At 40.8% G+C, this 26,210-nt stretch overlaps 2 protein-coding genes across 4 annotated transcripts in view; both read right to left on the bottom strand.

The window, feature by feature from the left end:
* The window catches only part of BLOC1S5 (biogenesis of lysosomal organelles complex 1 subunit 5), a 45,873-nt gene extending 35,046 nt beyond the window's left edge, over positions 1–10,827 (bottom strand). Inside the window, exons 1-2 of the mRNA XM_060614842.2 lie at positions 10,669–10,827; positions 3,819–3,901 (exon numbers count right to left, since the gene is read on the bottom strand). Of these exons, the coding sequence (XP_060470825.1) occupies positions 3,819–3,901; positions 10,669–10,783 (198 nt within the window). The 5' untranslated portion in view covers positions 10,784–10,827. The remainder of the gene's footprint in view (positions 1–3,818; positions 3,902–10,668) is intronic.
* Positions 10,828–26,210, bottom strand: part of EEF1E1 (eukaryotic translation elongation factor 1 epsilon 1) — a 34,494-nt gene continuing 19,111 nt past the window's right edge. Inside the window, exon 4 of one of the 3 annotated variants that reach the window (XM_060614841.3) lies at positions 10,828–11,000. In XM_060614841.3, the coding sequence (XP_060470824.3) occupies positions 10,878–11,000 (123 nt within the window). In that variant the 3' untranslated portion in view covers positions 10,828–10,877. Of the gene's footprint in view, positions 11,001–21,136; positions 21,389–23,952; positions 24,230–26,210 lie in introns of those variants that run through there. The other 2 variants (XM_060614839.3, XM_060614840.3) reach the window with 2 other exon arrangements.

Here is a 26,210-nt window from a genome sequence, read left to right as displayed (position 1 = left end):
TAGTGGATGCCACTATTTGGACCAAGATAGAAAAGGAACTGTAAATAATGCAGATATATATTCAAATCCAAAGCCTCTAAAATGCTTTCAGCTTTCTTCTAATTTGAGGAGAAATGTCAGAATACAATACACAGAAAATACAGGAAAGTTTCCATGCTATTCCAAACCCTCAGGAAGACCAACCAGGGAGGTTATCGTGTAAAAACCTGGATCAAGTATCTATCAAGAAAAGGAATTATATTACATTTAGTTGAACTTAGCTGACAAGATATTTTTGAGCCTTTCAGAGGCCAGTCTTCAATGACAATATGAGAATATCTTGCTTCATGAAGGGTGGGTCTGTGTCCGTCCTCTTTATCAGAGCAGCACTGGTTTCTATGTTATGTCTCACACAAAGTAAGTGCTCGAGACACTTGCAAAACAAGCTTGTTTCTATCATACCCGATGTGATAATTTTATTCTCTAGCAAACATCTTTTGTTTTTCTAAGTTTTATTTATTTTGAGAGAGAGAGAGAGAGATAGGGGTAGAGAGAGGGAGAGAGAATCCCAAGCAGGATTCTGCACTGACAGCACAGAGCCCAACACAGGGCTTGAACTCACAAATGAGGAGATGATGACCTGAGCCAAAATCAGGAGTTGGATGCTTAACTGACTCAGCCATCCAGGTGTCCCTAGTAAACAAACATTTTTCTAAGATAACAGTTCTGCCACCTGCTTAGCAAAACTCTATTTTCCCTAAAGTCATTAAATATTGAACTCAAGCTCAAATTATTGTAAATTCTGAGTTAAAAAAATTTTTTGACTGTATTTGCTACCATCTTTTTCTTAATAACAACAGTTACCAACATTTGTCTAACACCTATGTATCAGGGATTTAAAAATAACCTATCATTTAATCTTCACAAAAACTGCACAGTATATATTGCTCTTCCCATTTTTAAGTGGGAAACTTAAGACTCAGTAAAGCAAGTAATCATAGCTAGTAAGACGGGGGCGGGATTTGAATCCAAAGATGTCAAGCTCCAAGGCCCATGTTCTTTTCATTCCTCAACACAGCCTCCTTTCCAAAGAGACCTTGGAAGGGCTCACGATGCGGAATGCAGGTAATCTCTCTCCTCTGAGACACATGCCCATCTTCCCTTGGCAACTATCTTCTATCCCAGTTAGAAGAGGCATTGGCTTCAACAGGAAGTGAGCTCTTAATGGCGTAAATGTAAAACTTTTTTCATTTTGAATTCAACATTCAGTTTCACTTGTATAGATAGCCTTTTCACAAAAACCATCTACATTATTCAAAGAATGCTGATATAGGGGCACCTGGGTGGCTCAGTCGGTTAAGTGTCCGACTTCAGCTCAGGTCATGGGCTCACAGCTTGTGAATTTGAAGCCCGCATCAGGCTCTGTGCTGACAGCTCACAGCCTGGAGCCTGCTTCGGATTCTGTGTCTCCCTCTCTCTCTCTCTGCCCCTCCCCCCACTGACACTCTGTCTCTGTCTCTCTCTCAAAAATAAACAAACATTAAAAAAAATTAAAAAAAAAAAGAATGCTGATATAGGTATAATGATAAATTTTCTAGGGATAACTCAGCCACTAATTAGCAATGTGCAACTTTTCAATGTTGCTTTCCATCTCTGGGCTCAGTTTCTATGAAGTGGGTTGGGGGGGGTGGATCAGAAAATCCATCTTAAGTCCAAAATTCTATGTTTAATACCAAGTAGATCTCTAAAGTTATATTTTAAAAACTATTCAGTATTTCAAATTAATCAGACTAGCAAAAAGAAAAAAAGATAACTTATGAAAAAGATGACTTATGGCATCACTAGACATTAGGAAACTCAAGTTTTTGTCAAGGCTCTGCTGTTTTTCTTTTGAATCATATTAAGCACTCACAGTGCATCAGACATTGGTTTAGGCATTTTTAATATAATGAGAATAAGGCATTTTTAAACAATCAGGAGTCCTGACTCTTATGGTACCTCTATTCTAATGAAAGAAGACAGGCAATGAACAAATAAATAACAAGAAAAATATCAGGTAGTTATAAGAGCTTATGGTAGACAGAATTCTAAGATGGCCCTCAAGACCCCCCCCCCCCCCCCCCCCCAGCGTACACACACCTTCTCTTAGTTATTCTATCAAACCCTAATCTAGGTGCCACTGTATCTATACTCTAAAGTTATTAAGGTCCCAAATAAGCTGACTTTAAGAAAGGGAGATTATGTTCAGTGGGCCTGACTTAATCAGGTGAGTCCTTTACAGAGTCCAGGCTCTTCCTGGCAAGCATGAGAGGGAGAGACTCCACATGAGCGAGACTGATTTGTGGCTTTGAAGATGGAAGGAGCCACGTACCAAGGAACGTTAGTGGTCTCTAGGAGTTCAGAGGGGCCCCTGGCTGGCAGCAAATAAGGAAATGGGCACTTCACTGTATCAGGGCAAAGAACTGAGTTTTGGTACAAACATGTCAATTAGGAAGAGGACTCTGAGCTCCAAATAAGAACAATGTCTGGCCAACATCTTGACTTTAACCTTGAGAGAGTGTGAGCAGAGAACCCAGCCATGTGATGCTCAGACTTTATTCTAAGGAACTGGCAATAATCTTCAAATAGCATAAAAGGGAATCATCTCTGGATAATATTCTGTGTGTCCCAGATTATGTGTATCCCACCACGACAGTAATGATGATGAAATAGCTAACAGTTATTTCTTCTTAGGTACCAGATAACATTCTAAGATACACACACAGAGATGCACTCATTGTGTGAACGTGCATACCTTTAATCTTTCCAACAACCCTGTGAGGTAAGTATTATGCAGATTTTGAGTATGAGTCTATTGAACCTAGAAATGATATCTGATGTTGCAGCTCTGTCCCTCTATCTCGAGCGCTCTGTACCACAGGCTTTCTGAAGTTTTAAAGGATTTATGAAAAGGTTCTCTCCTTTTGGTAGGTTTAGACTCCCTGCTTGGAGTCTTATTTGGAAATAGAACCCCAACTTACACAGAACCATGAAATTTTTTGTGCAACACCATTTACCATCTATCTGACAGTAGCTTGGCATGTTGCTGCTTAATGCACAATGAACCAATTATACACGTGTAAAACAACAGTACTATGAAACAGGATGGCAGGCTGGCACATCAGTATCATTGGAGCGCAGCATGAAAGGTCGGCTGGCAGATGGCAAAGCCAGCAAGGCAGGGGCCAGGTCAAGGATGCGTGGACTTCATCCTGTGCATAGCAAATACCATCAAAGGGTTTTAAAAAGTGAAATAATGTCTGAGCACTCTGGCAGCATGGGAAACACTGGCTTTGACTGGGCTGATGAAGCAGGCACACAAATCAGAAGGGATGGAGATTTATGAGTAACATCCAAAAGAAACGGTCACTGAATGTGGGTCCTAACTGGGTCGGAACAACCAAGGATGAGTCTCATGCTTTAACCCGAGTGCTCTGGGTGGGTGCTGATGCTCCAACTGAGGAAAAAAAAAAAAATAGAAAATGGATCTGGAAGACCTACACCCATCAGTCTTTAAAATATTTTTTTCATTGTATCTCATGTTACGGATGAAAAAAGCTGAGATCAACAGATATGAAATACCCCAGAGCAGGCACCGGAACTTGAGCCCAAAGCCCTGCTCCTTCTCCTCCTTCCGCTCCTTCCATGAATGGCAATGCCTCCTAATGAGCTCTACTTTGTCTATGTTACGAACACATGAATGGAAATCAGAGATTTTAAAACCACAGAGTTCCCCTTCTGTATATTAACACACTAACAACTAGGGCAGCGTTTTTACAAAGTAAGGTTTAAATACTCACTTCAAATTCTTTCACAAAATAACGGGTTTCACCTTGAATAACTGGTCTGTGATCTAAAAGCCTTGAATGAATTTCTCCAAGGTCTATAAAGACAAAATGAAATTCAAAGTTAATCCACACTGGGGGGCACAATCTCTAGCGTGATTCACTCTTCCCAATTCCCACGAATACATGTAGGTTAAAATCTAGTTTAGACTGGATTTAGAAGAAATCATATCCATTGCCAGTAAATAGGTACAAGTACTTCTGAGAGCAATCTGGCAATATCTAATACAGCTTAGGATCTGCACTCCTAGCAGTTCCATGCCTATGTATGTGCCCTGGAAAATCTCTTGCACAAATGAAAGACATTTATAAATGTTTACTACAATATGAGTATAATGTCAAAAGAAGAAAAAAAGCAAACAACCTAAACATACTCATACAATGGAATACTATAAATCACCAAATAAATACACTGGGGTGCCTGGCTGGTTCAGTCGGGTAAGCATCCAACTCTTAACTTCAGCTCAGGTCATGATCTCACAATCTGTGAGATAGAGCCGCGTGTCAGCACAGAACCTGCATGGGATTCTCTCTTTCTCCCTCTCTGCCCCTTCCCCGTTCACGCTCTCTCAAAATAAACTAGAAAATAACCCCAATACATTAAAGTTACATTTATTAACATGGATAAATCCCATAAATATAATGCTTAACAGAAAAGCCGGTTTCAGCAGACTAAAGGTATTTATCTAAACTTAAACAACATATAAAAGACACTTAATTTGGGGACACATACAGAAGCAATAAAAGTAGAAAGAAATGCATGAGAACGGTAAACAGCAAATCCAAAACAGTGGCTACCTTTAGAGAGGAGAGAGGACAACACAATTAGAGCAAGGTACCCAGTGGGCTTTGGGTGTTTATTAAGATGGGTAGAGTGTTCCTTACAGGTCTCTATACTTTTTGACAAGTCTGAAAAAATTAAAGGAAACAGTTCCAAATTCTAACTGTTTTTGGTAGGTCATTCTATTCATTCTACTTTGTAACAATATTGTGCAAGGGGTAAACCTCAAAACTCCTAGAGGAAATTAATTCTCCAAATAAGTAACATGCATCATTCATGTTCATTTACTGGTATAACCTGTTCCTCGAATCTTTTATTTTTGCAGACATGCAATGGGGCAAACTTCATTACTCTATTTAAGGAGTTTATTAGGATACATCTTAGGAAGTATGCTAAGTAAAAAAACGTAAACAGATATGTAACTTTTGCTTAAGTCCTTCAATGACTCATTACCCAGAACACTTCTATAAGAAGGTAACAGGAGTTCATTTTGAAAAAAAGAAAAAGAAAAAGAGAAAGGAAAAAGGTCTATGCTTAGTTAAATTTGGGAAACACTAGATAAAATCAAGTTAGACAAGTTCCTTTACCTCAGATCTTCTGGGAGCCGATAGTTACTCATATGAATTATTAATGCCCAAGCGAGGGTTGCACTATGCAGAAATTCATGGACCTTATTTGATTAAGAGAACCTATGTGGCAAATAATATCTGTTCACATTTCAACAAACACCAGTGTCTTTGAAACACAACTGTCTAACAGGCTGAAGTTCACGCCTCGTAGTAGTAGCCACACAGGGTCCTCCATATGCCTGGTTCCAGCCTCATCTCCCCCCATGTTGACAACTCTGAACGACTGGCGGTTTTCCAAACACACTGCGCTATCTCATGCATCCTTGTCACAGCTCGTGCTCTCATCACCACCGGGAACCTTCCTGAATCCCTGCTCTTCCTTCCAAACCGCTGACATCACACTTCCTTGAAATTTTCATTTGTTCTATTCAGCTTCCTCCAAAGTTTCAAGGAGTGCCCCTATTTTATGCCTCCCAAAGCACCCGGGGCAATTACTTCTATCCTACTACTTACTATATTGTCCTGAAATTATCTCTCTCCTCCAGTGAGTATCTCAGAGACAACACTATTTGTATTACCCACAGGGGATATGCGGGTTAACATGTATTTTTCTATATGATGAGAAGCTATTAGGCTTTGTTGATTTGGGGAGATCTTCTGCAGCCTGATAGAATTTAGGTGGCCTTTGGAGAGAGAATTCAATTCTGTTTAGAAATGGATAGTGATCACTTCCAAAACTGTGCCCCAAAATTTAAGATAGTAAAGACTTGGGGAGAACATACATGTTACTACAGAAATTAAGCCACTAAATATTTTTGTTGTAACATTACAACAACAAAGCAAGCATATAATAATAATTCAGGAGTCCCAAGGACAAATTCTCTAAGTCTGATCATGTAAATGTAAGCTACAGAGTTTCACATAAGTTCAACCCTAACCCTGCAAAGCATTCTTTTGTTGTTTGATATATAAGATAAAATAATCTTTCATCCTCCAAAAGTTCACACTCTAATATGAGTGTTGGACAAATACCCCTTCACACAAAAGACAGAGAAAAATAAGCACTTTAATAGAAGATCAATATGCCATGTGGCTATGGAACATGAAGAAATATGGTCAATTGTAGAGCTCTCATTATCTAACAGAAGAAGTTTCTCCTCTGGCCCTGAATTTCCAGGCCTTTAATGTAATATCATAAGGAACAATTTACTGCAATTGTTTCTGATAACTCCCACGGCATCACCAAAAAGATGCTCTTCTTCCTTATCAGGTCTCAAAACCACTCCCTCTTTTTCATCCCCGCTTGTCTCACTAGGACTATTTGAACTAACTAGTCACTTTTCTCTATAACCCACTCCACACAGAGTCAGTTCTTGTCATTCCCAGTAGCAATGTTTACACAGTTGCCTCCAACACTAAACTAGCAAGCACTGAACTAGCAAGCACTGAACTAGCAAGCACTACTGGTCCTCCAGGAAATACAAAGTTGGGTTCCTGCAAGCTTCTGGTCACATTTTTTTGTCAAACCAAAATGCCACTTGTGTCACACAGGTTTGTTTTCCAACATCCTTGTGAAACATGCCACTCTCAGCGTTTAAGTTTTTAAAAAATATTTTATTTATTTTTGATAGAGACAGAGCACAAGTGGGGGAGGGGCAGAGAGAGAAGGAGACACAGAATCGGAAGCAGGCTCCAGGCTCCGAGCTGTCAGCACAGAGCTCAACACGGGGCTCGAACCCACGAACCTCAAGATCATGACCTGAGCTGAAGTCGGATGCTCAAACGAATGAGCCACCTGGGCGCCCCAACTCTTAGTGTTTACCATCTGCTCTTCCAATAGAATCCTTTTCCGTGTATAACACTTACCAGGTATTCTTAAAGTTCTCCCACAGCCCCTTGACCTGCATAACCTACTTCACCTGCAAGCTGAACACTTTCATCCTGTACCACCTTTGAAAGTATGGCTAGCACTAGACAGAAGAGTTGAACGTTTTCCTGACCTTACACAACTGACCATAAATTTCTGTGGCTTTCAGCTTTACGACAATGCTGTCCACTACGCTCGGTCAATCATCTCAAGAATGTACAAATTTAGCTGCTTTCCCATCACTTCATCACACACTATGAATGTTGCTTTGGCACTTTCTGGAATGGCCGAACGCACAAATTGGTGAATCTCCTTCCTTATTGTGGACTGTTTAATTCACATTTGTCTCACAGCAAACAGCACTGTAATTCATACCTGAAAGAAACTTGTCTTCTACAGTGTTTTCTCTGTAAGGCACACAACAGAATATGTGTGTACTTAGGGAAAACTCAGCACTACACATTGGGGATCACTTGAAAAAGCAAAATCAGCAACAAAAGCACAAAAATGTGAAAAATATACTAAATAAAAAGCAAAAAGGACCCATTTACGGTATGAGAGGTAAAACAAAAAGCAAAGGGTTGCCTTGTTCAGCTTCAACTACAAATGTGCATGTAGAAAAACTCAAGTTTTTCTCTCTTCTGTGCATGTGGGAATGACCCTGAAAGCATCATCAATATTGATACTGAAGTTACAAATTCATTTTAGCAATTAGGCAAATTCACAAATACCTAATCCACAAGATGAGCATCCACTGTTATCTGCCTGAGTGCTTTATTTAAAATACAAATCTGGGGCGCCTGGGTGGCTCAGTCGATTGAGTGTCCGACTTCAGCTCAGGTCATGATCTTGCAGTTCATGGGTTTGAGCCCCATGCTGGGCTCTGTGCTGACAGCTCAAAGCCTGCAGCCTGCTTCTGATTCTCCCTCTCTCTGCCCTTCCCCCACTCACACTCTGTCTCTCAAAAATAAATAAAACATTTTTAAAAAATTAAAAAAAATACAAATCTAACCACATGATTCTCAAACTTGCTGGTTAGTTTCCTAATTTAAGAAAAAGTCCAATCTAAGGCAAGAAGTCTTCTACTGTCTGATTTCCACCAAACTCCACCTCTCTGAGAGTCACTTTGTAGCAATATATGTAATTTCCCAAACATGGCCATGCTCTTTGAGCCCTCCACACCTTTGCTCAGGCTGTTGCAAACTAAGTCCAAAATACCCTTGCCCTCTTTTCTTAATTGCTAACACTTTACTCTTCAGTAAAAAAAAGTTCAGGAAGCCCTTCCTATTTCTCACTCTTTACCTCCTAAACCCCACCCATGGGCCACAAACCCTTGGGCCACAAACCCTTACAGACCCAGGGCATAAGCAGTGAAATCATTTATTTATTTCCTTTTCACTAATTCTCGCAATAAAATTCAACAATGATCTGTTCAGAACCAATGGTCTTCAAGTAAGGATGAACTAAAAATAGACTTTCAGAATGAAGAGTGAATGGTTCCATAAAAAAGCCAAGAAAATTCTAGACATATTTTTAATTAAAACTCACTTTTCCATTAGCTTGAAAAAATTTACCCTGAATAATCTTTTTTTTTTTTAAAGTAACACATGAAAGAAACAAAACAAAACTGTGTATGAAGGGATACAATCAACAATGAAAAAGACAACCCATGGAATGGGAGAAAATATATGCAAATCATCCATGAGAAAAGGGGTTAATATCCAGACTATACAGAGAATTTCTACCTCAACAACAAAAACTTGATCAAAAAACGGGTACAGGACTTCAACAGACATTTCTCCAAAGAACACATACAAATGGCCAATAAGCACATAAAAAGATGCTCAACATCACTAATCATTAGGAAAATGAAAATCAAAACTACAAGACACTACTTCATACCCATTAGGAGGGCCACTACCAAAGAACAGAAAATAACAAGTGTTGGTGAGGATGTGGAGAAACTGGAACGCTTGTGCCCCGTGAGACTGTAAATAGTGCAGTCGCTATGGAAGACAGTACGGTGATTGCTCAAAAATTAAAAATAGAATTATCATTTGGTCCAGCAATTCCAGTTCTGGGCATATAGTCGAAACAACTGAAAGCAAGGGCTCAAACAGTTACTTGCATACCTATGTTCACAGCAATATTCACAAAAACCAAAAGGTGGAAGTAACCCAAGGGTCCATCCACAGACGAATGGATACAGAAAATGTGGTATAGACATACAATGGAATATTATTCAGCTTTTAAAGGGAAGGAAATTCCATCACAGACTACAACGTGGATAAAGGACACGTTGAGGACATTATTCAAAGTGAAATAAGCCAGTCACAAAAGAGCAAATACTGTAAGATTTCATGTATATGAATTATCTAAAGCAGTCACACAGAGGCAGAAAGTAGAATGGTGGTTGCTAGGGATTGGAGGGAAGGGTCAGATGGGGAGTCAGTGTTTCATCCCTACAATGAGTTTCAGTTCGGGAGGATGAAAAGTTATGGAGATGGACGGTGGTGATGGATGCACAACAATAGGGATGTACTAATGGCACAACACTGTCCATTTAAAAATGGTTCAGATAAACTTTATATGTATTTCACCGCAATTTAAAACATTTTTAAGTAGCAGTTCACTTAGATCGCACATAAAAACATTTATAATTTAGCCCTAACACCCACGCACCACTCTCAACACTCCTAATTAGACTTAAGAGACAACATGAAGTCTACAAATAGCCACAGCCAGCCGTGCTGGGGGCTGTCTACAATCTTGACAGATAAGGTTAAAATAGGCAGCAACCGAAGGATGTCGTTCCCTGGGTGGTGCTGAAGGACTCTGGAATCCTACGGGGGGAGGGGGGGTGTTCAACGCTGCAAGATGTTGGGACAGACAGGACCAGCACAGGGTTAAGAAAGGACGAGGATGAGAAAGTGCAGTATTTAACCGGCAAAGATCCTGCTACGGGAAAACAGGGTTGTTGTGAGCTTTGGGAATCAAACCTACTCAAGTTCTGTGAGAATCCAGGTTGTAACCTTCTCCCAGCGTAAAGCCGACAAACCAAATGGACATCTGTAGCTGTATATGGCGCTTTCATGTTTTAAGATGCTTTCGTATATGTTATCTCATTTACTCCTTGCATGACCCAGGGGCACGCAGGGGCAGAGTAGGTAAAGCGGCCGAACCAAAGTCACCCAACTCCTAAACGACCTGACTGAGGGAGCAGACCCTTCTCGACCCCTAAGCCCGATGCTCTATCTACGCGTTACAGCACCATCAAGAGGCGGCGTCCAAAGAAGTTCTGCGCCCAAAGGTCCGGGGCTTGGGAAAGGGGAGAGGGGGCGGGCCTCAAGACTCACGTCCGCGGGTTTTTCGAAGTAGTAACAGGGGCTGAGTTGGCTGGTTGTTATTGGAAGGCACCTGGCGTGGGGAACCATGCGGACTCCGGCCACGACTCCCCCTACCTCCCACGAACGCGAGGCCGCCCTGCAGCCGGGGGGTGCCCCAGGGAGCGGCCTGGGTCAGAGGGCGCCGCCCCGGAGGTGGAGCAGCGCCGGGATCCACCAGAGCGACAGCCCCACTACTCCGTACCCTTGATAATGAGGTGCGCTGGAGAGCCCGCGGTCCCCAGCGAGTCCTTTTTCTTGTCGCCGCCGCCCGGGGAGGCCTCACAACCCACAGGCGTCTCCGTCCCTCCGCCACTCATCGCGACCTGCTCCGCCCACCCGCCTCCGCGTTGCGCCTGCGCAGATCTGAACTGCCCGCCTTCCGGGCGCAGGCTTGAAGCGTCATCAAAGGGCCTACGGGAAGCTGAGTCCACCCAGCGGGCAACAAGTTGTGTTTGGGTACCCAGAGTTGTAAACTTGAAGAAGCCGATGCCGCCATGCTGGGTTAGGGCAGATGCTGGCGGAATTGGAATTTGCCTGAAAATTAGAGTGAATGTCTGTTATTGCACCTTAAACTGGCTGGAATTTATTCTGGATTAGGGAGATTGAAAGAGAGAAGATACAGCCGCAGAATAATATCAATATTAGTAGTAGTAGAAGTATATTATCTCTGTTATACCTGCCACCAATATTTTATAAAGCATTTTGACGTGCGTTGCCGCGTTTGGTCATGTTAGCAACTCGGGGAAACGATTTTATCATTTCTTTATAACAAATGAAGAAATAGGGTTAAAGGTTAAGTAACTTGAGTCTAAGTCTAATCACTTAGCCTCATCCGTGCCGCTGTGAAGAAAAAACAAATCTGTTCTTGGCATTTGCGTTTGTGAAATATCAACCGGTTGTGTATTATATGGTCTAAGAGGAAATACATGTAATTATGAAAGAGAAAGATTTGCTGGGCTGCTTTGAATTGTGTTTATGAAGTGTCAGCTTTGGGGATGCATATATCTAATTGCTGCTCTTTGTTAAACTCCATAAAGTTCACCTTGAAGCCTCAACAAGTCTTTGTGCAGACAATGTGCAGCTTTGCAATGGCTCCTTCACCTCCTGTGTTCATCCAGTGGTTCTAGGAATCATCTCTATGTTTTCACTTGTCCCCCAGCCCCCCCACTTTCTGTACAGTCCTTACTGTCAAGGGTCTTGCAGTCGAGTGCTGAAGAAACATGAACCAACATTTAAAATATAAATCCTACAAATAATAGCATGGAGGAAGGTGCAGCACATGTGGGACACCCCAGGGGGTGGGCGGTGGCCAGGAGAGACTTCCCAGAGGAGGCACCTATTTGTCCTCAGACCTGAAATGAAGAAATGTCAATCAGGGTATGTGAGAAGAAGATGGAACTTGTGGTTTTCTAGCAGAGGAAACAACAAGCCCAAAGGCAGAGACATAAAATAGATGGATTAATACATGAAATGTACAGCTGGTTAATTCCAAGTTGTTGCCTCTGGTTTGTAACCTTTCTAGTCTCACTTTCATTTCCCTAGCTTTAGCATCAACCTCTAGAAAATATAATTATTTTTAAAGCCCTTCACTGTTCTCCCCCCTTCTAGGTACTTTTCTTACTCAAGTTTTCTTCTGTACCTGCAAACCCAAATTTCCTCTCATAGCTTGTCTTCTCGTGTCTTTGAATAACTGGGGCTTCTGGGTGGCTCAATTGGTTAAGCATGCAACTTCGGCTCAGGTCATGACCTTGCGGTTCACAGGTTCGAGCCTCCCTTTGGGCTCTGTGCTGACAGCTCAGAGCCTGGAGCCTGCTTCTGATTCTGTCTCCCTCTCTGCTCCTCCTCCAATTTCCCTCTTACTCTCTTTCTCAAGAAAATAAAGGAACATTTAGTGTCTTTGAATTACTGAAAAATCTGAAAAGGCTCACTATGGAAGGTTAATGCTTCTTCCACATTAATGTGGCTGTTACATATGCAGATCCTGGGTTCCATATTCAAAAGTTCTGTTTCAGTAGTTCTGGGGTAGCTCCTACCTCCCCTTACCCAACTGCCGATTGATTATGATTTAAGTGATAGAAGAATTCTAGGTGCAGTAGTTAAGACTTTAGAACCAGACCGAATTGGGTTGAAGCTCTGGCTCTGCCATTTGCCTGCAGTTCCTTCCCTGTCAAATGGCAATAAAATATCCATTTATGAGGTTGTGATGATTAAAAAAGATAATACCTATAAAGCACTTAGTACAATGCCTGGCACAAACCAAATGCTCAATAAATGTTATTATGATTACAACAACCTTCTTATCTCCTTTTAAAGCCTTGTATAATCTCTTCTCATTCTTACAATCCACCTGTATCACCCACCACTAAAATATCTTGTACTTTTTTAGGACTTTACAATTTATAAAATGTTATCACATACCATCTTCCCCATGTCTCTTAATCTTTTCATGAATCTAGTTGAGGTAGCTATTAAAATCCCCATTTTGATGAGTAAACTGAGGTTCAGAGGATATGGTAGAGAGCCTCCAAAGATGACTGCAGTGATTCCTTCCCTCCCTGTGTACACATGCAACATGCTTCTCTCTTCCCCTCAAGACCTGGAGTTTGTTTCCTATCCCCTTGAATCTGGACTGGCTCTTTGACTTGCTTTGACGAATAGAACATGGTGGGAAAAAAAAATGCTGTGCCGGTTTAGGCCCTTGAGACACCTGGTGGTTTCTACTTTTGCTCTCTTGTCAGCAAGTCCAGGGTCTCCTGCCCTGAGAACTGAGACAGCACATGTAAAGAGAGGCTGTGTGAGTGAGAACTAAGGCACCAAGCAGTCAGCACCAGGCCGCAGAAATATGAGGGAGCCATTCTTGGTTCCTTCATCCCGACCATCAGCCTTTTGAATGCAGTTGCACCATCTGCAGTGAAACTGATACCACCACATGAAGCCAGAAAGCTGCCTGATCTGTATTGTGAGAAATAATGAATTCTGTGAGAAATAATACAATTTTGAGAAACAGTAAGTAAATAAATAAATCCATTAAATTGTGTGTTTCAATTATGCCCTCCCTGTCATCGACAGGATTTAAGATGGCTTACAATGATCCGGGTACTCCCACAGGATGACATCACAGCTACCAAAGAGCGGAACCATGGACAGATGGTCCATGACCATCAGCCTAGATGACCAGGCTGGTGCATTACAATACAGCGAAGCCCAGTCAGCTAGGGGGTCTTTCTACTGTGCCATGGCTGTGGCAGGAATATTTCTGCTTCTTCCCTTTGAGCACTCCCTTCCTTACCCCTCCACCTATTCAACTCAGTAAACTTTATTTATGGTGTATAGTAAAGGATTTGGCTGATCTCTGTTCCTGGTTCCTTGGAGATAACCTCTAAATCTTTGGAATATCTCACTTTAGATATTAACTTTGTTATTCATGGTGGCCTGAGTTTATGCTAGCAAGGTGACTCTCAAAGGCCCTTAGATGGTTTCAGGATGGGAGCTCAAAGACCACTGTGTGATTAGAGGGTTGGGGCTCTGAGCCATGTAATATCAGTCTGACCTCTGGGGGGAGGGGGGTGGGTCCTGGCAAGGGGGTTCAATCACGTGGCCAATGATTCAAGCATCCATGTCTAAGTAATGAAACCCAAATAAAACCTGTACAAGCCCTGGTGAGCTTCCTACTTGGCAATCTCCCCCTGATGTGCCTAGAGGGTGAGGTATACGGAGGATATAGAAGCTTCCTGTTGGGACCCTCCCAGGTCTCACCTTATGCATGTATTCCTTTGGCTGGTCCTGATTTGTATCCCTTACAACAGAACTACAATCCTAAGTACAGTACTTTCCTGAGTTCCAAGGACCATTCTAGTGAATTACTGAACCTGAGGGGATAGAGTGGGCACCTCCAAAATTTGTAGACAGCTAACATGGGTAGCTTGGGAACCTGGAGCTTGTGCCTGGTGTCTGAAGTAAGGGCAGTCTTGTAGAGGATGGTGTCCTTTACCTGTGGGGTCTAAGCTAACTCTGGTAATCAGTGTCAGAATTGTGTTGCAATTGAACAGACACCTACGTGGCAACCATGGTTTGCCAGATAATGTTGTAAGTGCTCTACACATATTAATTCATTTAACTCTCATGTCAGTCCTTTGAAGCAGATACTGCTGTTATTATTACCATCTTACAGATGAGGATGCTGAGAGACAGAGAGGTTAAATGACTGCCCAGCTTGAGTGTGGCAGAAACAACCTTGGTCTCTCTGCATGCATTTACATGGGTGAGTAGAGAGTGGGGAAGGGAGATTGGGAAGGAGGGAAGAGAGAAGCCATTTGACCTCTAAAAGGGCAGATGGGCTGTAAACTTCATTCCAACACATTTAACAAGCATGTAGTGAGCACTTTCTATGTACCAAGTGAAGTGCTAGGAGCTGAGATATAGCAGTGAGCAAGACCGTTCAGCCTTTTCCTTCTCTCAGTGAGGGTACAATCTACCAGAGGGAACAATATTAAAATACTGTACAATTACTTTTCTGCAATTCTGTTGCTTATAATCTGTAGATACAAGTTCCAGCTGTTTGATTGTATTGCTCTACCTACTACTGAGTTATGTTGTTCTCTGGGATGGTTAGGTTCATAGCAAGGAGTCAGAAAAGAGTCACATTAGCAGTGCTGTTGCATCGGGAAACTTCAGCTAGGATTAGGGCTGCTTGGACCCTATATCATCCTGCCAAAGGTCTGGTATTACCTCTTGCTGTCTGGCTTGATGAGATTTTTCTGTATTCTTAAATGAAACTTTGAGATAATTATGGATTCTCACACAGTTGTAAGAAATAATACAGAGAGATTCCTTGTACACTTCACCTGGTTTTCCTTCAATGGTAATGGTTTGCAAATGTTAATATCACAAATAGGATATTGACATTGATTCAATTCACCAATCTTTCAGGTTTCCCATTTTCTTATATTGATGGTGTGTGTGTGTGTGTGTGTGTGTGTGTGTGTGTGAGAGAGAGAGAGAGAGAGAGAGAGAGAGGCAGAGAGACAGAGAGAGAGAGAGAGAGAGAGAGAGAGAGAGACAGAGAGAGTGTGCGTGTATTTGGCTCTATACAATTTTGAAAATTTTTAAAAAATGTTTTTATTTCTTTTTGAAAGAGAGAGAGAGAGAGAGAGAGAGAGAGAGAGAGAGTGGGGGAGGGGCAGAGAGAGAGGGAGACACAGAATCTGAAGAAGGCTCCAGGCTCTGAGCTGTCAGCACAGAGCCCGACGAGGGCTCGAACCCACAAACTGTGAGATCATGACCTGAGCTGAAGTCGGATGCCTAACCAACTGAACCACTCGGACGCCTCTGGCTCTATATAATTTTATCACAGTCAAGATAGTGAACAGTTTCAAAGCCATAAGGACGGCCCATGATGCCTTTTTGTAACCACAACCAACTTCCTCTCTGTCCCCATCCCAATCCCTGGCAACCTATAATATATTCTCCATTTCTAAAATTCTGTCTTTTTAAAAAATATTATATGCATGGAATCATACATTAAGTACTTCTGTGTTTTTAAGAGCAGGTATTCTCACCTTCATATTTACACGATCCAAGATCATTTTCCAGAGGCTCAATATCAGACAGTTTCAGACCATATAAATACAAAAGGATTTTTCCAGTTATTGTGCTTTATGAGAGTTAAGATATCTAAATCATGGAAATAATGTTAATTTAATAGGAGTAAAGTTCTGACTTCGGGGTAGTATTTGCTAAATCCATATTGAATCTTATGAAAATTAGAAAATAGAAATAAAATGAGCACTTAATTATATACATATTGAGAACAACACTGAAATTCATTCCTTGGTATAAGCCCATCCTTAGAGGCATCGCTGGGGGGTGGGGGGGGGACTTCCTAAATCTATTTTGCTTTTTATCATATCTATTTCACAAGATTTTCCTCTGGAACATTCTCTGTTGACATCACTGTTTATCCTCTTCTGTCTAACCTATTTTTGAGGAGGATGAAAACAATTAAAAATGGAAGAAACGACTGAAAGCAAAGGAGAAGGAAAGATTAGAGGGTCTTTTGAGGTAAGATGGTAAATATTACTGCATCTCATGAAGTTTTGGGAATGCACCTGGCACACCAGGCTTGAGAGGCCATTTGGTGGAAGCAGCATGCTGTGCTTTGATATCCACCATCTTCCGGGGGACAGCCACTCCATAGTCTTGTACTGAATCCTGCTTGTTGCCCCTACGGATGCTTCTGGTGTAGATACATCGCTTGGAGTGCATGTGATGCTTTACTGCAGAGCCACCACGAGAGGGACGTGCTCCTGTGATAGGGCCAATGGATCAGAACGTAGAGTGCTCTACCACCATGCTGGCCACACCTTCAGAAAATTCGACTCAGCCATGCCAAAGGACAAAAGCACCCATCGTTGAGTGACCAGGCTGCTCTATGCCTACTGTCACCCAATCTTTGGACAAGTGTCGTACCGGGGTCCTCGGGGTAGGGCCAACCACAACAGACCTCTTGAACCACGCAAACACAGATTGGGACCCAGCAACTTGTATAGAAGTCCTAGGTGATTTACCACGCACGCTAAAGTCTGAGAACCACTGCTTTAGTGCAATGTCTATCGTGCATTCCCCAAACTTCTGGCAAGGATAGTCAACTCTTAGATTCTTTTATCCAAGTGACAGGGCTCAAGTCAAATGCTGAAAACAGTTAGAAACTGCCAAGCGGATGAGGCCAACCAGAGGGTTAAAAATCTCTTAACTGACTTTAAGATAAGGTGTGTGTGTTGTAGAAGTTCCGGAAAAATGAGGCAGTAGAGGAAGGACAGCCTATATGACATGAACAGACTAGCTCATGGACCGCACCAAAGAAACTTGGGACTTGGTAATCAGATGGCTGGAAGTTTGTGGTCTTGGTCAAAGCAAGCCTGTGGCTTTATTGTTTAGAGCTATGCCTTGTCAAATTAGTTGTGTGGCTACTGTATTTCAAGCTTAACTTGGACAGACAGGCCTGCCAGGCACAAATTTCTCAAGCAGATGATGTTAGGGAGGACAAAAATTACCCACCGCAAGACTGAGGGCAGATGACACTCAGCAGGAATGGCAAGCCAAATCTTCGGGATCCATAATACAATTGGCTAGCCCTAGGGACCCAGTCTCTTTGAAGTGGAAGAGACAGCACGAATGAGCCATCACATTAACTCACCAGGCCGGAAAAGATGCAAAGCTTTCATTCTCCCCACAAAGAAATGAAAGTTTAAAAGATTAAAATATTCCTAAAGGAATCACGATAATGGAATCAGAAATCCTTGAGACGTAATAGTAAAACTAGCCAACATCTCAAATGCTCCTGACTTCCCGTCTACCTTCTTTTGGCCTCTCTCGTAAGTGAAAGATGAGTTTTGCTAGATTAGGTAGCAGTTGGAATTGGTTTTATTCACCACTAGTATTGGGAATAAAGGCAGAGCCTGCAGGAATGTGGGCTTCAGCAACAAGTAATCATTATTGCAAAATCAAATTCCCCATCTCATCTCTGATATGCCTGTATGTAACCCTAGAGCTGGGCTTCAAAGTGTTATAAATTCAGCATATAAGACATGGAGCAGTGGGATACAGAGCCCCTTGTGTACCTAAAAGCTCTGCCCAGCAAGAGAGATATATGATGGTAACTTTCTCCCCATTGCTTTTGCAATAAAATTCACCCAGAGCTCCAGGAAGTTAGAAATGTAATTCAGCTTCAATAAATCAAGACTAAAATTAAGATGGCCAGATATGTAGCAGCCTGCTCAGGTGTATGGAGAACTTGAAATTTAGTGCCCTGGTAATGGGTAGGGGCAGATTATCTAATTATGGAGAGAAAGAAGAAATATTGCTCTCTGGGGTAAAAAGCTAAATGCTCTAATCCATTAAACCACCACATCTCTGCCAAAGCTAGATTAATATCAAAGTTCAGGTAACATCTGACTTTTTTTTTTTAAAAGGAATGAAGTTAAATGGAAAAAAATATATAAATGAAAAAGCTATACTTCACAATAATTCTAATTTGACTACTTGTCCAATAGTTGCGTGTTCGATCTTACAGTGGGATGCACCTGTACCTGATTGTAATAGAGTTCTATTCTTTCCCAATGATAGGTCTGCTTAAATTTTTATCAACGTATCTTCAGGCTTTTCTGGAAGGACTTTTAGCAGGGCTCTCATATGATGCACTGGCAGGAGGTGATCTTCCTGTTCATTCTGTTCCTACCTTCCTGCTTTCATCCTTGCAGAAGACCTTATGAGCTTCTCACTGACTGTAGTTAACTATGGCTTCACATTTAGTTGGGTGGAGCCAATGGAGGACGTCCATTTAACAAGGAGTAAAAATGAGAATGTCCACATATCTGTTAAGAACCTCTGTTAAGTGCAATAATCTTATTTCTGAATTTGGATGAGGAGGGAGTGGAGTTTCAACCAGAAAGTCAGGTATGGATAGGTGATTAGGTCATTCTTGAAGCTCTGTTACATTTTCCTACCATACTGAGACAGCAGCTACTTGAGATTTACAACCACAGAACTGCACAAAATATTTCATGACATCTGGAAGCTTTGGATATAACTGTGCCTAAAGTCAGATGACCTTTAGAAATTGCCTCCAGTCCTACTATATCTGTGTGTTTTGAAACCAGTGTTCATTTTTAATGAATGAAAAATCCATGGATTCTTGACTGAAGAATGACCCTTCCCTATTTGAAATTTTTTATCTGTTCTTGAAAGTTGCATGTGGAATATGGAGACAGGGCCATGTGTCCACTCAGGGCAGTCAAATCAACCCCTGTAACAGACTATGGTGGCAGACTATGTCCTCTGACTCTGAAATTGTACAATTCCTGCTCATTCCAATGACAGTTTAAGTGAGGTGTTGGTTAGCATGTGGATTGGCCTATGCCCCAACCTAACTTCTTAATATGAGATAATCTGAATGTGTAGTGTCTAGTAAAGAGTCTGCAACATAGTAGACATTCAGTAAATGGTACCTGATTGTTTTTATTTACTTTCCAACAATGTTGAGTGATGGCGGCCTCTCAAAGAAACTTTACACGCTGTTTCAGAAATTTGGTCATAGACCATTAGATTGTAAATGTAAGCACTAATGCCACTGTCATCCTCAGGAACTAGCGGTTTCTGATACATAGTAGGTGCTAAATAAATATTTGAGGGATTATCGAATGATCAGTGATGCAGGCTTCTGTGAATCAAAGAAAATGGTTGGAAAGGGGCATACACTCTTCAGAAGAAATAACATGCACAAAGATTGCCCCACTTTCTTTTAAAGGAGTCTCACTGATCTTTTAGAAAGCAAAACAAAATGAATAGTATGGTCCCTTTTTGGAACAGCTTGAAAGATGTAAGGAGCAGAGATTTTTAAGTTGGTAAGTAATATGACAAATTCATGTTTTCCAAAATCATAAGATGCTCTGCCCAACTGTCTTCTCTCAGATGGGCTCATGTTGCACAGGTGTCCCAGGGACAGCAGAAGGGAAAAGACTTAAGAATTAGATTAAGGATTTCACTTTATAAAATTGTAGGTTATGATTTTACAATTTTCCATAGTAGATTGTACTGATCCCTTTCTGTGTGCTAGGCACTATACAATATACTTTTTATACATTATCATTGCAAATTAAACAATGAGATCAGAAATTTTCATCTCTATTTCCTAAGAGGAATTTCATGTTCAGTGACTTATTCAAGGTCTTATATGGCGAGGCTGATACGTAATTCCATTCTTTTTTTTTTTTTTTAAGTTTATGTATTTATTTTTGAGAGAGAGAGGGAGACAGGGAATACCAAGCAGGTTCTGCACTGTCAGCACAGAGCCTGATGTGGGGCTTGAACTCAAGAACCGTGAGATCATGACCTGAGCCAAAAATCAAGAGTCAGACGTTTAACCAACTGAACCACCCAGGCTCCCCCTATGATTCCAGCCTTAGAGTAAACAAAAAAAAACCTTTACTGAGCTATTACTCACATATTACAAAGTTTACCCATTTAACCCACCTGAAGTGTACAGATCTATGAGTTTAAGCATATTCAGAATGTGTAACTACCTCATTTATTCTTGAAGTTACTCATTTATTTTATCCAATGCTTAGGAGGGCAGCTTTTTCCCCTAAGGTTGGTAAAAACTGATTTCTCAAGTTGATTTAAGCAGAAACTTACTGGTCCACGGGTAAAGTAGTTTACAGGTTAAGTTTGAGCCAAACGTTTGTCTGAACCCCAGCTCCTCGATATTGATTGTGTGATCCTGGGTAAGTTCCTTAACAAATCTGTGCCTCAGTTTCATTAATTGCAAAAAAGAGAATAATCATTAAAGGAGTGAATTCACTTAAAGCACTTAGAAGTCTGCCTGCTACATACTAAATTCTCAATAAGTGTTAGCTATTATTATTAAAAGTACATTAATAGACCCTCCTGGTAACTCTTGAGTATTGTAGAATTCTGAAATAGCTTCTGAACCATGGAAATTGTGGTCAGTGAAAAGTACTTACTGTATTCTAATTGTTTGCAAACTGATGATCCATGGAATGTCAACAATTTACTAATAAAATTTCTTTTACACTTTGGCACTCAGAAGGTATTTCCCCATTTAAACACTACTTCCTGTGACAGATACTAGCTGTCTGCCCAGTATCCTTTTTCACCCCTTCTTCTTGTCAGAGCACCAATTTTATTCTGGATGACAATGTATGGGACAGAGAACTAGGTTCCCGGCCTTCTTCCCAGCTCAGATGGCCAGACATGTAAACAGATAGTGCTGAATAAAGCTTCCAGGAAAGGTCCTTCAGTTGATTCAGTTGGGAGAAGACCGTCTTTTTGCCCTTCCTTTCTTCCCCCTTCTCTGGTTCTTGATCATGGACCCTGATGTCTGGGGCTCTGGTAGCCATCTTGAACTGTAAATTGAGAGAAAGGAAACTACCTGTTGAGTACCGAGAAGCAGAAAGATGGCAGCTGCCTGCCTGATACCAACTGTGGACTGTGTGCATTCTTTCACATGAGAGGAAACAAACCACTTTCATGACGTTACTTGGTTTTTCTGCTACTTACAGCTGTACCTAATTGCAACTCACCCTCAGACTTTTCTTGGTCAGTACAAAATGGACTTAAAATAATACTATAGTCTTTCAACAAACATACGCTTAGCGTCTGTTGTTGCGTGCCAGTCATTATTTTGAGGGATGGATATGTAAGGGAAGTCTCTGCTCCCAAGGAATTAACAGTCTGGCAGAAGAGAGACAGAATCCTAATGGTACCAGAATGTCAACTGCCAGAAGCAGGGGTATGGGGAGGTGGGTCAGTCAGGATAGACCTGACTTTCAGGAGGACGAGACATAGTTGAATACTGAAGAGAGTATCAGGTGAGATGGGACGGGCATTTCTGGCAGAGAAGTACCTGACAGAAATGACCTAGGAGGCACTGCAATATTTCTACACGGAAATGAATTGTTTCTATTTTATTTTTTTTAATTTTTTTTTTAACGTTTATTTTTGAGACAGAGAGAGACAGAGCATGAACGGGGGAGGGTCAGAGAGAGAGGGAGACACAGAATCGGAAGCAGGCTCCAGGCTCCGAGCCATCAGCCCAGAGCCTGACGCGGGGCTCGAACTCACGGACCGCGAGATCATGACCTGAGCTGAAGTCGGCCGCTTAACCGACTGAGCCACCCAGGCACCCCGAATTGTTTCTATTTTAGATGCTGAGAACATCATCTGACCTTTGCTTACTGGAGCCAGGTCTTTTACATTTCTGCCATTCTCTCATCCTCTAAGACCCAAGTTAGTGACGGAAAGTCCTGGTACCTAGCAGCACCAGATAACACCTGTGGAAGCAATGCCATGCACCTACATAAAGAACTGACTAGCAGACGTAAGGGTACCAAGGACTCAAGAGGTAGATGTGGGAGGAGGGGGCATTCGGCAAAGAGGTAGACAGGGGTCCTCCTGCCGCTTCCTTACAACTGACCTAACCCTGAAGGGAACGAGGGAGATGCCTGGAATGGGAAAGCTAGGTAGCCATCTCTCAGCTATCCTGTCTGTCCTGCTTACTTCCCCCAGCAGTTCCAGGGGCAGAAGAGAGAAGTATTGGGGGAAGGAGGAATTTGCAGCAGTAAAACATGACACGGGATACTTGTGGCAGACCCAGCTGGGGTGGTGGTTTGAACGAAATGTCACAGACTGGGTCTGCCTCTATGGCACACATACGAACTCCCAAGATTGACTTGAGCCCTCTAGTCTCAGTGTGCAAATACAAGTTTATAGCTTCTAATTTAAAGGCTGTATTGTAAAATTAAAAATGTTCCTAAGGGCAATACATTTTGAGATTTAATCCTATAAAAACTGTCCTATTTTACAAAGCACTCACCACAGTTAGCCTCTTAAATCTGACTTAGTAACATAAAGGACAAAAATGGAGGCGCGGGGTGGGGGGGGTGTCTTACAAACAAAAAGAGAAAATTTTACTGATAGACATGGGCTCTATGTTAGGCTTTTCCACATATATTACCTCATTTAATCCTTGTAAGTGAGTGATCTTTATTTTTATAGATAAGGAAATATGGTTAACTGATTTGCTTTGGGTCATAAAGCTAGTAAGTGATAAAAGAACTCAACCAAAGGGCTATATATTTCCCAAATCTCTTTTTTCACTTGACCTTTGAACTGTATACCGCTTAGATTCAGCATCAGCACCAAAATAACAGTATTAAACAGTAAGTGCTCAAAGGCTCTATTTTTCTTATTATTTAGAAATATAAGTTCTTTAGATCTCAGTAATTGATTATTTACCCAGCAAGTAAGTTATAAAATGTATAGATCTGTTAATAATGTGCCTCTTTGTTCTTTACAGCGCTTCAACAGCAGCCTGAGTTGGCTCTTAGTTCAGAAAAACCTACTAGGTGTCAGGCCTAAAATTGGTGGGATAGCAAGAATTTCCCTTCTTGTCTTTAGCCACTGCCTATTCCAATAAGCCCAACCACAACAAAAGAACCATTAACTCCAATGAATGTATCTTATTCCAGCTCCCTCCAGGGCAGTTCAGTAGTTAGTTTCACCTCAATGAATACTGGCTACAGGAAAGAAAGAAACAAACAAAAAAGATTTTTTCAACCACATTTACTGGCTCACATAAATATTTGAAAACAAATCCATCTGTCTTCCCATTCTGTATCCTTGGCACAATTTATTATAGTTTTTAGTAAACAAATTACTGTAAATATCCATAAGCGGAAAATGAATTTTAAAATATGAGGGAGAGGTCAATAAATAGTCAAATATGTCAGCCACTGAAAGGACTACTTTTTCTCTTAAGATTAAGCCACTGATTTGCAAGTTTATATACTAAAATAAGTTTCATCTATAAAAACAAAGTAATTTATAACTTGATCTCAACTCAAAGTTTTGACAGTTGAATTTTTACATATAAAAGCTGCAAAATTTCAACTAAAGAAGACAGAAAACATTTGGATATAAGTTTATTCTATCAACCTCAGCAAACAAAGAATGACTGCGTATCAATTTACGTTAGTCCTCTGGTCCGGAATATACTTTCCATTTAAAATATTTGTGACCACGCTTCTGTATGTCATGGATCGCTTCTAGTGGGAATTAGTATATAGTCTGTTCTTGATGAAGACAACAGTGGACAGATGTTGCCTGATCCCTGGGTAATGCTGAATGTGACAAAACCAGCGAGACACATTAAGATATTTTTCCTTTTCTTGAACTGTCAGGTCAACCTAAATAGAGATTAAAAACACACACAACACAGACATTACATAAGAACAATTATCAATATCATTTGACTAAAAGATAAAAACTGGGGGGAAAAAAAACAACCCCAGTTCTCAAAAGCCAATATATTTGGATAGGATTAAATAATTTCAGCCACTTAGAAGAGCTATTTATTTAATGCTTTTATGTTCAGTTCAACACCAGATATGCTTTCTAAGGAAGTCTCAAATTTTCAACAAATGAAAAGTTTACATTAACCCAGCATCTGGAGGCCGAAAGAGTTTGTTTTTAACTTTACTGGAAAGGAAGATAGGAGAAAGTTAGAGAATAGCTCCCAAAAGGTAAGACCTTGGTTCTTTCCACAATATTTTTTTTTTTTTAGCAAATCTAAAAGAAAGGTTTATTAGGATCTAACATGCTTAACAAAAGAATACTATGTAAACTCTAATACATGTGTGTATATACACGCACATTAATAGATGGCTGGTGTGTGTATATATATATATATACATATATACACACATATAGATGCTATATATACATATATATATGTATATATATACACACACACACACAGAGAGAGAGGGAGAGAGAGAGAGGGAGAGAGAGAGAGGGAGAGAGAGAGATGGAGAGAGACTATCACTTCCTTTTCATTAACTCTGAGGAAGAACTGTACTCAGGAAGACAATGACCCACTTAATTTCAAGTGATTATTGCTTAATACAAGGAAGGGCTATTTCCAGTGGCATGTGCCTCAGATGAACAGACCTTCTCAATTAAGTTTGTCACAAAGCTGAACTCTTATCTCCATTGAGTGCAGCAGGTCACACAATTTCCTGTCAAGCTACAAGAATGCCCAGAGATCTCCTTAGAAAAAGACGTAATAAAAACAGTCGGTCCTATCATTTCACTGGGCTCAAATTCCAAAGTAGGTGACTCAACGACTTTTCTCTAAGCCAAATCTTAAACTAGAATCAAGGAGAGTTGTCAGGTAAAGAGAGAGCCAGTGGGCCAGTAACTAACAGCCATGGCCCATGTTTACGATAGTGTGGCTCCTTTTGCTGTTGTTGAATCCACATTTATTCAGATATTACAAGTGTCTGTAAAACTGACTAGAACATTTTACACAAGGGAAAAAGCCTCCTGTGGTTCAAATCCATTAGAGGTCTGCTTACTGGAAGGCACTTTTAGTGAGAGAGCTGTCCTGGGGCTGTTCAGAAGTTAGCATATACTTGTGTCTACAGGCAAATATTCTGCCTGGGTCAACAAAACTGAGGACAAATCACTCTAGTATGCAAACTCTATTGCAGAATATAAAATAATGTTGATAAAATTAAAAGGCAGTCGCATAATATTCTCTCAGATGTTTAACTGAACTCATTATTTCCACTTTATATTTATTAGAAGGCAATTAAAAAAGCAAAACCGATACAAATCATCCTGCCTTCCTTTTTTACCGTCGACATGAGGATACTACTGTATCAATATCTGATCTTTTAACATTGTCTTGGGTAGTCTCAAAAGTCCATCTCTGTTGGCTCAGTTTACTTAGATTATCAGCAGTGAGAATCTTCTGCCTCTGCTACATAAAAAATTTAAGTTTCAGGTTTAAGTCCGTACATATAAGTTGCTACACAAATGATGAAAACATATTCATCTTGTTTAAGGCAGTGTAAGGTTGACTCTAGTTATCAGAAATCTGTTACTATAACTGTTTCACTTACAATATCATTAGTCTATAGCATGTATATATAAACATATACATGTATACATATGTGTGTGCATATATATATATACACATCTATATATATAAAGTACTTTTTATTACAAGAGAATTCATGGCTTCACATGTGAAGAATTATCTTATTCCTAACTGTCTGGTCTATAAACAGGAGGAAAATAAACATTGCTGAATAAACTGAATTATCAGTTTATGTTTCAAAAGGTAAAAAACATTTTGTAAAAGAGCTAATGTTTTGTTCTTTT

Source organism: Panthera onca, chromosome B2, assembly GCF_046562875.1.
Source record: "Panthera onca isolate mPanOnc1 chromosome B2, mPanOnc1 haplotype 2, whole genome shotgun sequence".
NCBI classification, from domain to species: Eukaryota; Metazoa; Chordata; class Mammalia; order Carnivora; family Felidae; genus Panthera; species Panthera onca.
Note: the sequence above shows the minus strand (reverse complement) of the source record. Positions and strands in the feature narration are given on the sequence as shown.